This window comes from Pinus tabuliformis, chromosome 4_2 (assembly GCF_031772625.1).
Source record: "Pinus tabuliformis cultivar Carrire ecotype Pingquan chromosome 4_2, CPIR1, whole genome shotgun sequence".
Taxonomy (NCBI): domain Eukaryota; kingdom Viridiplantae; phylum Streptophyta; class Pinopsida; order Pinales; family Pinaceae; genus Pinus; species Pinus tabuliformis.
The window spans coordinates 776,650,418-776,664,810 of NC_142304.1; the positions used below are offsets into that span (position 1 = coordinate 776,650,418).

At 41.2% G+C, this 14,393-nt stretch overlaps 1 protein-coding gene across 2 annotated transcripts in view; it reads right to left on the reverse strand.

The window, feature by feature from the left end:
• Positions 1-2,344: 2,344 nt before the first annotated feature.
• Positions 2,345-14,393, reverse strand: part of GATB (GLU-ADT subunit B) — a 168,886-nt gene continuing 156,837 nt past the window's right edge. For both annotated transcript variants that reach the window (XM_089424161.1, XM_089424160.1), the window contains exon 8: positions 2,345-2,697. In XM_089424161.1, the coding sequence (XP_089280287.1) occupies positions 2,617-2,697 (81 nt within the window). In that variant the 3' untranslated portion in view covers positions 2,345-2,616. The remainder of the gene's footprint in view (positions 2,698-14,393) is intronic.

A 14,393-nucleotide genomic window follows, 5' to 3' on the forward strand; every position in this document is an offset into this window, starting at 1 on the left:
CGTTGAATCTCAACGAGAAGATTATTTAAGGAGGCTTCAAGGTCATTTGCAAAACACATAGAGAGTTGATCAGTCAGATCGAATTGCTAAAGCTAGAGGCAGTGCAGTGATTTGTAGTGATCACACAGAGAGGCAGAGGGAGTTTTGGTTGGAGGATCTTCTCCGGAGCCAAGAATACTCAACAAAAAGGCAAAGAGACACACAGTGGAGGCAGTGCAGAGCCTTCATGCAGAAGTCCGAGATTCGCTGGGAGGTTGACATTTCTGAGCCAGGAGCGCTGGAATCATCTCCTGAGAAGAAAATTGATCTCTAGCAGAGGTGACGCAGGGCCTTAGAGGCTGACACAGGCCCAACAGGGGCAGCGCAAAAGTAGTCGGGGAACTCGTTGGTTCAACTGTCGGATCAGCTGGGACTTGCAGTTCTTACTAATTTCTTTTGTCGAGTGATATTCTCTGTAACTAGATTGTCGGAAAGGCGGATCAGTAGTTGTATTCATAAATACTTCAGCTTCATAATAAAAACCCTCATATTTATTGCACCAGTTTTCCCACATTGGGTTTTTCCTGGGACTTTGGTCCAAAAATAACTGTCATTTGTGTTGTATCTTTCTCTATTGTTCAGTTCTTGTTTCAACATATTATTTAAATGGTTTAGGTTGCAGTGTATGTATTTCAATGTTTGTCATAGGAAAATGCAAATAACTTATTCATGTAAATCTAACAAGTAGAAGAAATATCATCAACGATGAAGTGGGAATTCTCGAGTTTAAGGACTTTTCACAAAACCAAGAAAGGGAATACGAATAGACATGAAGAGCCAAATCCTTAATTAGGATAAAATGATGATTCCACCGAGAAACCCAAGTAAGAATGAGAATGAACAATTAGCAAATGTATCAAAAGACGATTCCCCCACAAACCCGACCCTCATCCCCTTCGTCTTTTATATAAATAAGACGAATTTGATTATATAGAGGATTTTTTCTTCAACAAATTTTTAAACAACTTTGAAAAGTTAAGAAAAATGAAGTCATTTTTAGCCAAGTTATTTGATGACAAGCTTCAATTCTAAAACATATTACTTGTAGAACTATTTATGTTAGCTTACTAAGTACTAGAATGTTGTAAGCATTTGCTTTTACAATATAATTTTTTCTCACGTATGAGCAATTTGGCTTATGTTGTTTAATCTCACAAATTGTTTATCTAGAACCATAAGCATAGTTTTATAGTCAACGGTTCATTTTTCTATTATGCAACTGGTTATTTATATTTATCTTTCATTTTCCTAGTAACATTTTGCTAAAAATATAAATTAGTAATATATCTTGGGCTATTTTTGCCTCCTTGGTTTTGTTAGTTTAACCCAACCATCATTTTGCATTTTTCCTATTGATTAGTTCCATCTCATTTATTGCATCCTAGAAAAACCCAAACAATGTATCGAGCCCTCTCAAAACCACTTAAAGGTTGTTGGGGGCATATAAACCAAACGGATTCCCTATAACAAAGAATGTTAGGCGTAATTGGAATCTTTCATTAGGAAGAATCCCCACAGATTAAACATGCAGTTCAACCATTTATTCACATTGTTAATGAGAATGAATAGACCATTGTCCTACAACTTGTGCACTAGTTTCACGTTGGCCTTGGCACATTTTTTTTCTAAGAGAGAGCTACAAGGTTTTGTACAACGAAGAAGTTTGAGTTAGTACTGAGCACACCACGTATCCCCAAAGACACATGCAAACTTGGCTATGGTAATTAGACATCTTCACTTCTCACTCCATTCACCCCTTCTTATTCCAAGAGCCACAAAAGTAGGATCGACTATCAGGACCAAAATTAAAATATGTTGGTCTAGTAGTTAGGTCTTCAAGAGGATCAACATGTTGAAACAAAGCTGGCCTCTTTTCCTGCTCGGACCGATCAAAGACATTCCATCAAGACAGCTAGCACAAACATTTCTAAATAGTTGTGCCAAGCTAGCAATTAGCTAGACCAAGCAATTGAGTCAGCAACTAACGTAACTATTTAGATTATCGGGACATAACCTGTTATCTCCATGGCTACATGAAAACAAAAGTGTTGTATATTACGTAAATATGGATTGTAGCAAGAATCTTAGAGTAAAGGATATTGCATGTATCCCTTGGCATTTACTTGTATAAAGTTCTTGTGAATAGTATTGGGTTATCATGATGCATTCCATTGGTGCATATTAATGAATATACAATACTTGTAATACAAACTCTTATTGTTGTTACCTTTTTCTTTAAAATCACTTCATACTGCACTGTTCTTAATCATGTTACCTATTAATGAAGAAATTCACATGCCTACACTGAAAAGAATCTATTTCAATTATGTGTTTTTGGTGAGGTTAAAAAGAAGATTTAATGATCTAGTCCTTGTAGAATCAAATGTAATGACACAACATTTATCATAATGAGCACTGTCTTCGAGATCCTTCTAAAAGAAAAAATCTGACAAATCAAATGCAATGTTAATGCAAGAATTCTTTCAATTTTCATTATTCTCAATTTTTTTGTCACTCAAAACTATCGAAGGATACAAATACATTAATCCTTCCAACAATACAGTACTAGTATTGATCTCATTGTTTCGCATTTAGCTTGTCTAACAGTATCTTGCTTAACAAGGTTGGATTTGCCTTTCCTTTGGAAGCCTTCATGACCTGAAAGAAAACCATGAGAATACTATAAAAATCCATATAAACCATAGCATAACAACTGGAAAGATATTTTAAATGGAATAGAAAGGGCATATAAATGGCATGAGATGTAGGAAAGAAGTATTAAATGCCACATGCTTTTATACAAGAATCAAAGAAACAAAAAAAATATCAAGATAGCGTAGAAATTTCTAGATGTCTTCAAAAAGCTACATTTTGTGCAAGTTATACAGTAAGAACTAATGTAAAGGAATATTATAAACGAAATTGGGAATAATAATGCTAATGTTGGCATCATTATGGACATGTTCATAAATCTCACGGAACAATTGTAGAAATCCTTCTTTTTGGTACACATTCAAAATATAGGAATGTGTTAAATGATTATGTTGCACAGTTAAATAGGTTTATATAATGTATTATTATCGGAACACGTTGCAGGTTGACCACTCTAACAAGACAGTAATCAATTGTGACAAACATTGCTAGCCCTATGTCTAGCATTGATCTAACCACCGAAAACAAATTTCCTGATACTTATTTCTTCGTCTTGTATGCAAATAAGTTTTCAAACATATTTTTTTGGAAACAAACAAAGGATCCAAGTAGAATGAAGGCCCATCTTAAAATTAGGAATAAGAAAATTCTAGAAATCATACAAACAATACCAGAAAAGCTAGTGTTGTGAGACTTGCGAATCTTGTCAAGTCCATCTTAAAATGAGTACTTGGATAAAACTCAGCCTGAAACTCATCATCGAATTGAAACTCGTCTGAGTAGGCTCAAACTTGTTTGAATTGCTAATGCTCAACAAAACTTGCAAGTTAAACCCCCAGTATGTAAACGTGGACCCCACATGCAAATGACTTGGACAAAATATTAAAACTGATTTTTTGCGTGAAAAAAAAAAGACAGAACATTATTATCTTTTGGGGTTATTCCAAAAGTGTTTTCACCTTACTACGAGATTGCTAGGTCTCCTAGCCCCTCTAAAAGGCTTCATGGACATATGGATGGCTCAATTCAGCTAGATGTTTGAGTTTGGTTACAGCTAGCATGGCACCTTTACATAGGAGCTAGTTAACCTGATTAGCATGTTGGCTAACCCATTTGGTGCACACAATGGGGGAGTCAGTTGCTCAATCAGGGGAGACACCTACCTGGGAGGAGCATTCGGCACTTAGCCCTTGAAGCTTTAGACCATGTAACATACAGCTTGGAGGTTGAGCACTTGACTTGAGGATGCATGGGATGAGGACCATATTTCATGGAGGTTGGTGATGGAACTAGGCAAGTATGTTGAGGAGGGGCATTGGAGCCTTGTGACCACAGCGGTACACATGACAGTAGTAGCAAATACACGAGGAGAAGCATCTTGCGTGGGCACACTTGGATACCAAACCACCATGGAAGAGGGAACCATTGTACTACCACATTGCTGAAGAGCACACCATATTGGAGGGGGACCATTGAGCCCAAGGTCTCGACTTGAGTGTTTCACTTTGAGGGTTACATAAACCCTAGTTCGACATGTGTAAATCATTGTATTGTAAAGAGTTCCATGTGGGGTTTCCTTGTTGGTTACTTGGATGGACAAATGTCCTTATTTTATGTTAGCCACCTTCACCTATTTGTATATCTAGTGGAGGAGAAAGCTCTTGTACTCATTATCATCATTGTATTACTCTTGACTTTTCATGGAGACATTAGGGTTCATGAGGGAACCTTAGGAACTAGACACTAGAGTTCATGAGTTGACCCTAGGAGAAGATAAGGGGAAACTGAGAAGTCTTTCATGTTCATGGAGGGAAATAGAGATGTCTAGGATGTTCATGGGGGAAAAGAGATGTCTTGTATTTTCATGGAGAGATTGTTCTTATATGATGCAGGTTTCTCTTTGTTGAAATTGTAACAAGGTTTGGTCTTCACAATTATCATTGTACCTGTAACAATATGTATTTTATGTAAAAACACAGGAAAATTTATTTTTATTTTCTAGCATGTCCTTCATGGTTTGTTTAGGTCAAAAGAAAATGTAAAAGGGCATGTTCTTCGTGACCCTTGTAAAACAAGTAAATTTGAATTTTTGAAAGTGTCATTTGTCCCTCCAATTTGCCAAGTCGGCTCAGCCCTCAAGAGACACCCCTTCACATGTATGGAAGGCTATAAATAGCCCATAAGGTTCCTCCTAAAGTGCACTTCGGATTGGCTAATATATTTCTCTCTGTGGCAAGGAAAGGAGTCCAATATATCTTTCTTTGTGGCAAGACAAGGAGTTTGAATTATCTATCTAGAAAGCAAGTAGTCTGAAACATCTGTCTCTCTGTGGAAGGCTGAGATTACCTCTCTGTGGTACTAAGTTCTGTCTCTATTAAAACTACAGATCCAAAATCCTATCACTGCGGAAACTACAGGTTTGAGGGTAGGTCTCTGTGGAAGTCATACAGTCCGAAATTTTGTCTCTGGGAAGACATACAAGTCTGAAGTTCTGTCTATCTATGGAAGCATCAAAAGTCTGAGTTTATGGTTCTCTGAGGTCCAAGATTTTAGCTCTCTATAATACAAAACTATTCCTTCTTGTGGAAGCATCAAATGTCTAAGTTTCTTGCCCTATGATCAAGCATGAAGATGCTCGTCTCTGTGCTAAGAGAAGAATTGTTTGGAAGGCTGCCTTGGCACTTGGACTACTTGTCAGTTTAGATATCACTTGGATTTCTCTTGTTGACAAAAATTCTATAAGGAAAGGATTGTTGGGTTTTCCCCTTGTGGGTTTTGCCCTGGCCACTAGCCTAGCATCTGGTATCTCTTAACTCTTGTGCACTATGATCAATATTTTCTTTATGTTTTTGAATGCATAATTGCTTGATGACATAACTGAATGAGTAAATGCTAAAAGGAAACATATATATTAGTCACAACTAATTATCATGATCAGAAATTCTAGTTTGCAAACGAATTTCAACATGGTATCAGAGCTAGTTTGAAGGAGTTGAAGAGCAAAGAATGGCATCCAAGTTACATATTTGTAATATGATCTGAGTTCCTTGTGGTATGAGAAGTAAGTAAAAGTTTAACGTATCTCTATGACTCTTCAATCCTGAGATCCGAATCAACAAAGAAAGCCCAGATCCTAGTGGAACCTGAATTTACATCTATGTGAGGCATCCGAGCCTCTTTGGACAGTGACATGACTGTGTTAAAAATTAAAATACAAGCGTATTGGATTTATGATCAAGCCAAAAAGGAAAGAAACATTTGTATCTGTGATCAAAGTCAAGCCTACATAATTATGTTTATGATCTGTGTGTAAGAAAAGCCAAGTCCTTGTGGTAGACTGAAGATCTGTAGTTGACATCAGAAGTAATAAGAAGAGCGAAACCCTGAGATTCTTGGTTGTTGGAACCCTTAGATACATGTGTCTGTTAAGTATCAAAGCCAAGATGAAGAGCAATATCAAAAGAAGAAATATGAATTACCCCTCTGTGATGAACATCTGAGTTATTCTGTGGTGAGACAGAATTTTCCTGTGGAAGAGGTTCAGAGCCTCTGTGATCAAGTCTTTAACCAATTGAAGTAGTCCATAATACACATAAGCAAAGTTTGTGGCATGGTCCAAATCCATGGCATAGTTCAAGACTCTTCTCTCTATGGATCAAGGTCCAAGCATTCAATAAAGAATGTAAACAAATCCAAGATACATTGTCATGTCCCTTGTTAAATTAATTTGGAACAAAGACTACTTATTGCATTTTCGGGCCAATTTTGGAGATAGTGGGGCCCATTCGACTTTATTAGGAGATTAGATTTAGGAGAAGTTATTTTGAGGTGGTTAAGTTTTGCATGGAGGTGGTTAAGTGAGGGCCCACGATGGAGGTAAAATTGGAGGGAAAAGTACTCCACAAAATCTATATAAGGAAGGCAGCTCTCCTCATTTCATTCATCTTTCGCATATCAAATTTCGAGTCACTCGCTGTTTAGCAAGAGTTCTTCAAGTGGAGAGCTCACCCTTTCTTCAGGGGACTTCGAGTGCCACCCTAGAGAGGTTCATCTACATTCTTTCGGAGGAGGTTTTCATTGTGATTTCCAGCAGTTGTATCCAATGTCTCCAGGTGGTGCGTATTCCTGGAGGATGCAGTGAGGAGAGGCCGAGTTGTGATTTCGACATCTCTCAGAGGAGCTTTGGCCGAGAGAAATTCCGAAAGGGAGGCTTGGGTGTTTTGCTGCATTTTGGATGAGTTTTTGAGCTGAGAGAGAGAGAGTTTCTATTCAGTGGGGTTTTCGCACTTCCTGGGCCAGCGTAGAGGGAGAATATTGTGCACACGTGGGAGGTGGAGTCTCAGCTATTGAGGCTGATCCTTGTCGGGAGAGACAAGGGAAACACTAGTGGAGGTGATTGTTGCTTTTCCGGAGCATTGGAGGAGGATTTTGTTGGTATATTTGTAGGTTGTGTGCTTTAGCAGTTTTGGAGGGTGTAGGGCCTCTTGGGGGTCGATTTTGGAAGTTCAAAATCCGGCCAAACCATTTTTGGGTTTTCTTGGGTTTTCTGAGAGGAGTCCATGGTTAAAATTTCAGAATTTTCCGGACTATATTCGGGCCTGAAATTCTAATTCTTATAACAAGGCGAATTGCTAGTTAGTTGGGGAATTTGCACCATTTTGTGGGTTCGACATTGGCTTGGAGATAGGCCAAACCTTTTTGGGTTTTTGTGGGTTTTGGTCAAGGAGCTTGAGGTTAAATTTGCAGCAATTTCTGAGCACTGGAGGAGGCGTTTCTTGCAGTCCCTTTCCAGTCAACAGTGCAATTTTCTTGGCAGCACAGAGCATTAAAGGAGCAATCATTTCCAACATTTGAGATCATTGTATTATCAGCTGGGTTCTATCACGCTTGCCATTGAGGCAAGCCCAGGTGAATTCCTCCATACTATTGTACTTGCTCCATTGATTAATAAAATGGCTCAGTTGGTTCTTACTTTTGGAGTTTTTATGAGCTTTTGTTGATTGTTTAAAATTTATGTGTTGTAAATCGCTTTGCTTTGCATATCACTGTTTATTTAAGTTTGGAACATTACAGTGGTACCAGAGCATGATCTTGGCCCAGCTAGGGAATTTGGGCACGTATGCACAGTGATGGGTTACACCATACACCACCCATGGCTCAAGGGAGATTCAGTGTGCAGGAATTCTGCGGTGGAATCCGCTAGAACGATGAGAGGTTGGCTCAGTTGAGGAAGGTGTCAGAATAGATCCATCCTTGTCCTTACAACAGAGACACTAGAGGTGCACAAGCCATGGGAGTACATCCACCTACACCACGTGGGGAAAGCCGATAAAATCTAGGCACCAGATCTCCTGAAAAGGAGCAGGCGAGACAAGGACAGTTAGAGGGAGAGACCAAGGGGTGCTTTTACTGGTGGAGACCTGGCTTTATATATCAGAAAACCATGATGTTGAGAGCCCACATGATGGTCAAGAGCACATCGATTTACTCGATGTGGTGCAGGAGTCAACATTATTCGAGACCTCTTTGATAGCCCTAGTTGACACCTTGATGGAGAGGATAGAGCCAGTGTTGCAGGAAACGTCCCTCCCCAGATCAAAAGCCCAAAACACGATCTGTACGGATACGTGGGTGATCCGCCCCCCGAAACGTGTCTCGAAAAAGCTGAAACGCAGATCGGGCTGAAAAATATGATTCCTGCCATTTCGGAACCGTATGGCCCGATCTGCATTTCTGTTTTTCAAAAACGCATTTCGTACGGCAGATCGGTCGTACGATCCGCGACGTTTCCGAGTTGGATCCGTACATATCACAACTGCTTCGTCGGGCAAGCAGCTATTTTCGCCGCGCGGGCCACAAAGTGGCACATTTTTTAATTTTTTTCCTTTTTTTTGTTTTTCTTTGTTGGGGGTGGGTCCACCTTAGGTTAGGGTGAGAAGCGAAGGGATTAAAGACCCTTTCATGTCTCATTTGCTCACTTTTATTTTATGAGAGCTTGGAGAAGAGAGGAGAAGAAAAGAGAGGAGAGGTTGGAGGAGTGAAGGAGGACGAGCTAGGAGGAGGAGGAGCTTGGAGGACTTCCATCTACAAGACCTAAAGAGGTAGGTGCAAACCCCAAACTCCCTCATTTTTTTGACATTGTTTTTTGTATTTTTCTCCTCCCTCTCCTACTCTTTCCCATTCTTTCTACTTGCTCATTTAATTGCAGGTTGTCCACCACCTATATCCATATTCCAAGATGGTGTTCTTTTGGCTTCTATGTATCATTCCACTTTTGGTTTTAATGATGGCAAGGGGGAGTAGGAATAGAAGGGAAGAAGAACAAGAGGATAGTGGTCCCCATATGAGTGACCCAATGTATGATGAGGAGGAAGGGTTTGAAGAGGAAGGGGATGAACCTGAAGGGAACACTGAAACACTAGAGGGGAAAGCTACATTAACACCCTTGTGGAACTATGTGACCAAACTTGAAGGGGGAAAGGGTGGTGGAAGCTACAAATTTTTGTGCCCTCATGGTTGTCATGGAGGAAAACCATTTAGTGGTTCATATACCTGTGTGAGGAGGCATCTTTGTAGGGTGATGGACAGTGATGATAAAAAGGGTGATGTGGGGATACAAATTTGCCCAAACATTTCAGCTGAACAAAGAAGAAGATACATCCAAATAGAGGAGGTTGCACAACAAAAAAGCAAGAAACAAAAAACTCATTCTGAATCAAGTGCAACCTCCAGATTTGGTAGCTCATCTCCTCATGGTACTTCTGCAAGCTCTGGAGGAAAAAGAACAATAAGGGATTTCCTGAATGTTGCTGGGAGGGATGATGTGGATGGAAATATAGTCTGATTTCTTTGTGCTTATGGTGTACCAGTCAATGTGCTTCGCTCTCCCTATTGGCATGAAATGATAAAGGCCATCAATGAAGCCCCAAAAGGATACAAGTCCCCCAACTATGAGAAAGCTAGAACAGTGTTATTAGAAAGAGAAAAAGCAAAGGTTCAAAGAGCTTTGACATGTTTACAAATGAGTGGGTAGATTGTGGGGTATCCATTGTATCAGATGGGTGGACAAATATTAGAAACCAACATTTGATAAATGTCTTGGTGTTTCTGCTAGTGGTGCAGTATTTTATTACATGTCATGACTCCTCCTCCATCAGTGCATCTTCCCAAAACGTTGCAGATCTCCTATTGCAATCAATCAAAGATGTTGGTCCGAATAATGTGGTTCAAGTGATCACAGATAATGCAGCAAATTGTAAGGCAGCAGGAAAAGTTATTAAGTGTACTCATCCACACATCTTTTGGTCTGGGTGCCTGGTTCACACATTGAACCTTTTGATGCATGATATTGTGAAGCATAAAGAATGTGGGTGGATTAATGAGTTTTACAGGAGAGGGAAGCAACTCATTAAATTCATCACATGGCATACAAGGGTAAACTACTTCTATGGCACTTACTCCAAGTTGCAGTTGCTTAAGCTTGCAAAAACAAGATTTGCCAGTTATTACCTCACCTTTAGGCAGCTAGGTAAGGTGAGACAAGCTTTAACTAATACGGTGTGCATTGAATCATGGGAGGAAATTAACACTGATAGAGATGGTGCTAATGCAGCCAAGGACACTATTCTTGACATGTACTTTTGGTCACAAGTTAAATATGTTTTGCAATTCACCAAACCGATTTATTACATGATCAAGTTTGGAGATTCAAATCGGCCAATTATTGAGGAGGTGTATGAGAAAATGGATAGCATGTTGGGGCAGATTAAAGACATTGTTAAGCCTAGAGATATCACCTTGTACAATTATATTCGTGCAGAGGTGGAAAAACGATGGGAAATGCTAAATGTTCCATTGCATGCATTAGCATATGTTTTGACACCTAAATACTATCATCCACCATGGCTTTCAACACCAGCGCCTGGGTGGGGAGCAGGAGAAAACCACACCAAGATCAAGAGATTCACAAAAAATATATGATTGCATTGAGTAAATTAGTCCCTGATGAGGAGGAGGTTGCCATGGTACGGAGACAATTGAGCAACTATACGCTTAGCGCTAGTCCATTTGGGAGCCTCCATGCAATTAGAGATCGAGAGACTTTTTATTCTCTTGAATGGTGGAACATGCAGGCAGGTGCTACTCCACTTCTACAGACTTTAGCATTGCGGGTGCTATCACAAGTGGTAAACACCTCTTCTGCAGAGAGGTGTTGGAGCTCTTATTCTTTCATCCACATTGTTAAAAGGAACAGGTTGAGTTTAGACCGGGCAAAGAGCTTGGTTTATGTTCATTACAACTTGTGATTGTTGTCCCATTACTATGATGATGCAAAGACTAATAAAGACCTTAAGGTTTGGGACAGGAATCTAGAGGAGCCCAATTTGGAGGATGGAGTGTTGCGATTAGAGCAATTAGAGGATGCTCTTATCCAGGTATGTCCATTGTGGTATGAATTTTTCTTATAAAGCATTTCTCTAATTCCTGTTTTTAATTTTTTTTGTTAACTAGTGGTTTTTTTTGGTATGAATTTTTTGAGCGATTCCAGGATGATGATGATCGAGTTGAGATGCCACCCCCATCTGGTCCCTTGGTTCCCAGGTTCCATGGTTCAACACCAACAGCAAGGGGTTCGTCTTCATCAGTTTCAGTGCCACAACTTCCACAGGCACCATCTTCTTCATTGCCACCACGTGGAGGCCCACCGCCACGTTCTCTTTGTGGTGGAAGGAGGAGAGATTAGTAGATATATTCACAATTTACTACTTTTGTCATAGATTAATCATTAGACTTGTAGGCTTGTTGTGAATTTGAACCTTTTTGTCTTGGCGGTGACCAAGTGACCTATTTTGTAAACATTATTATTTGAATTTTGGACATGACAAATGTTGACAGTTGCTCACTTGCTAGATAAATCATAATATGCTCTATGTTTTATGTTTTATAATATGCTTAAATGTTTTATGTTTTATAATATGCTTAAAATTTTGATGTATGTTTGTAATTGCTAGAATATAGATGGTTGATGCTCGAATAATTAATCATTGATGTACAATGGAATCATGGATGTCATATCTATCTTGATTTATGTAAAAATATGCATGTTTTCATGTCTTCTACAACTAATTTGGTATTTGGGATGTTTGTTTTGAATATAAATGCAAAAATATATATATATATATAGTAGACACTTCGCTTCCTAGATTTTTGGAAAAAGATGCTTCCGCGTCCCCACTTCGTGCAACATTCGATAGAGCCTACACACATAGAGCCATTTGTTGAGAAGAAGCCACCCATGGATGAGATGTCGATAATTGTTGAGGTATCCAGAGCTGTGACTGAGTCTGCAAGTGATAGATAACCATGGCAATTTCATCAGTTCTGGGCCGACCTTCTAGCATTGAGAGAGAAGGTCACCATAGTACGAGAGGCCATTCTACAGCAAAACGAGGAGTTAGAGGGCATGAGAGTGGTTTGTGCCAAGTCAACGGCCAAACTAACTCACATTGGGGAACAGTTGGATTCCCTAATGGTACCACTAGAGTGCACTTTAGAGCATCAAAGCAGCCCTCTTTAGACATACATAGATGAGGCTTGTAGCGTTAGTAGTTTGCCTCTGCACCTTGGAGGGAGAGAGGCAAAGCCACTTCGACATATTTTATGTGTTGACCAGGCCGATGAGATGAGGCGACATGAGCGATGTAGGGTGTAGCATTCGTCGGATGGAGAGCTTGTCCTACGTATGAGAGTTTGTATATTCAATCCCTCTCTTGGGGTTGGATGGTGAGAGATTTTGAGTTGGTACCTAGTGCAGTGGGCTATGGAGATGGTAGTGGATCGACATGAAGCTCAGCAGGAGCTTTCATGCATTAAGGATACCGGAAGCCCAGACTGGCATTGGGATCCAGGTGGGACTACCTATCATTCCCTAAATATACCGATTGACTGCGACCATGGTGGTGTAGTTGGCCTAGCAGTTGAGCACACACATTTGTTAGGGGACTTTTGGCCAGTACCAGCGGCCAACCAGTTTGTGGGCAGATTCCTTGGGTTGTCTTGGTATGACAGTTGTGCATGGGATCACACGACGATCATCATACTCCAACCGGAGTTTGTCGGAGGAGGTGACAGTGCCTTGTATGGAGCTAGGGATTCTTCACATTTGTGTGGGGAATGGAGGACATGAAGGAGTAAAGCAATGGTGGCATTGTTACTAGTACCTAGGGAGATTCACTTCTTGGGTCCCTCAGGGAGGATTTGGAGGGGAGATCCCCTCATCGGAGAGCATAGTGATGCGATGGTGGAGGTGATGATATAGGTCGGGTGCAAGCCAATGCATATGGACACAACTTTAGGCCATCACATCTAGGGATGGGTAGGAGCATCTAGCGTGGAGCAGTGGTCTACAGATGGGCATGGAGATGCATGGGGGTGTGTCGTAGTATGTTGGACTGCATTGTGGAGTGGGAGTGCCTCACATCGCATTGAGTACATGTGGGGAGTGACAGGTGCAGTGACACAGGTGGGACATAGGACGGTACAGGATGGTATAGCCGTAGCCGAGAGTATCCAGTGGTGTACTGGGACAGGTTGCAGTGTACAGTGGCATGTCGAGGAGTGCGGCCATACTAGGTGGTATGCAGTGGCAGATGATGCGGTGCAACAGGCGCTTGGAGCATTGCCTCCCAGGAGACTTATGGACAGGGGCACTACGTGTACCATTGGATGCAGCCCACCTAGGATCAATGAGGACATTGTTGAGCATCTGGGGACACCATGTTTAGTGGAGACAGGGCTTCGAGGGGGTTATCAGCAGATCCGAGACAAAGAGGGGATCGTCCGTAGGATTACTCTTAAGCATTCCGATGGACTCTTGATCATACCCATCCTCCTTTGGTGTTGTTTATAGTTGCAGAGTGTTTGTTTGTTGCCCCTTGACACTCTCCATTTAGGCAACAGGGCTTGGGAGGCTCACCCTAGATAGTTGGATGACACACCTCGTGTCATGAGTCGAGAGGAGACTCTCTAGTTGAGGCACGTGGTAGGTGCACGAGTTGACGAATACAGGCTTAGGGATGGCATGGTTGATTGTCGAGGTCGCATATGTTCCACCCCTAGGTTCACACTTGGGAAGGTGACCAAGAGGGAGTTACATGGTGCTTTTTCAGTTGGACAACTCAAGGCGTTAGGTGAGCATGAGGTGCGGAGGACGGTAGTCCTTGTTGGCAGGATGATGCCTAGGCTTCTAGTAGTACCCGAGCACATCATCAAGAGTTAGGATAGCAGATCTCGCTATGTGATTTGGCAAGCACAGAGTAGTTGGATATTCACAGCACAGGTTCTTGATGCTCGATGTCTACCTATTGGATACCTACAGGAGACAGAGACGGGGCATAGAGGGGTCCCAACAGCTAGCAGCATAACACAGTAGCAGGCAGAGAGGATTTGGGGTTGTGGACCTCTAGTATGGTTATGGGATCCAAGGATCCAGTGGATTGATGGGATACTCCACTCCTCAGTGAACCTGGTCAGAATAACAGGCAAACTAATTCATTCATAGGTAGACACATGGGGAGTCACCAAAGCCCTCACCATAGGGCGAGGCAGATTGTTGCTCAGGATTGGGGCTAGCCATGGGGCGATAGGCGCTGGCACTATTGAGGCGCTTTGGTAGGTTGGGCCTAACCTCGATCATCGCATAG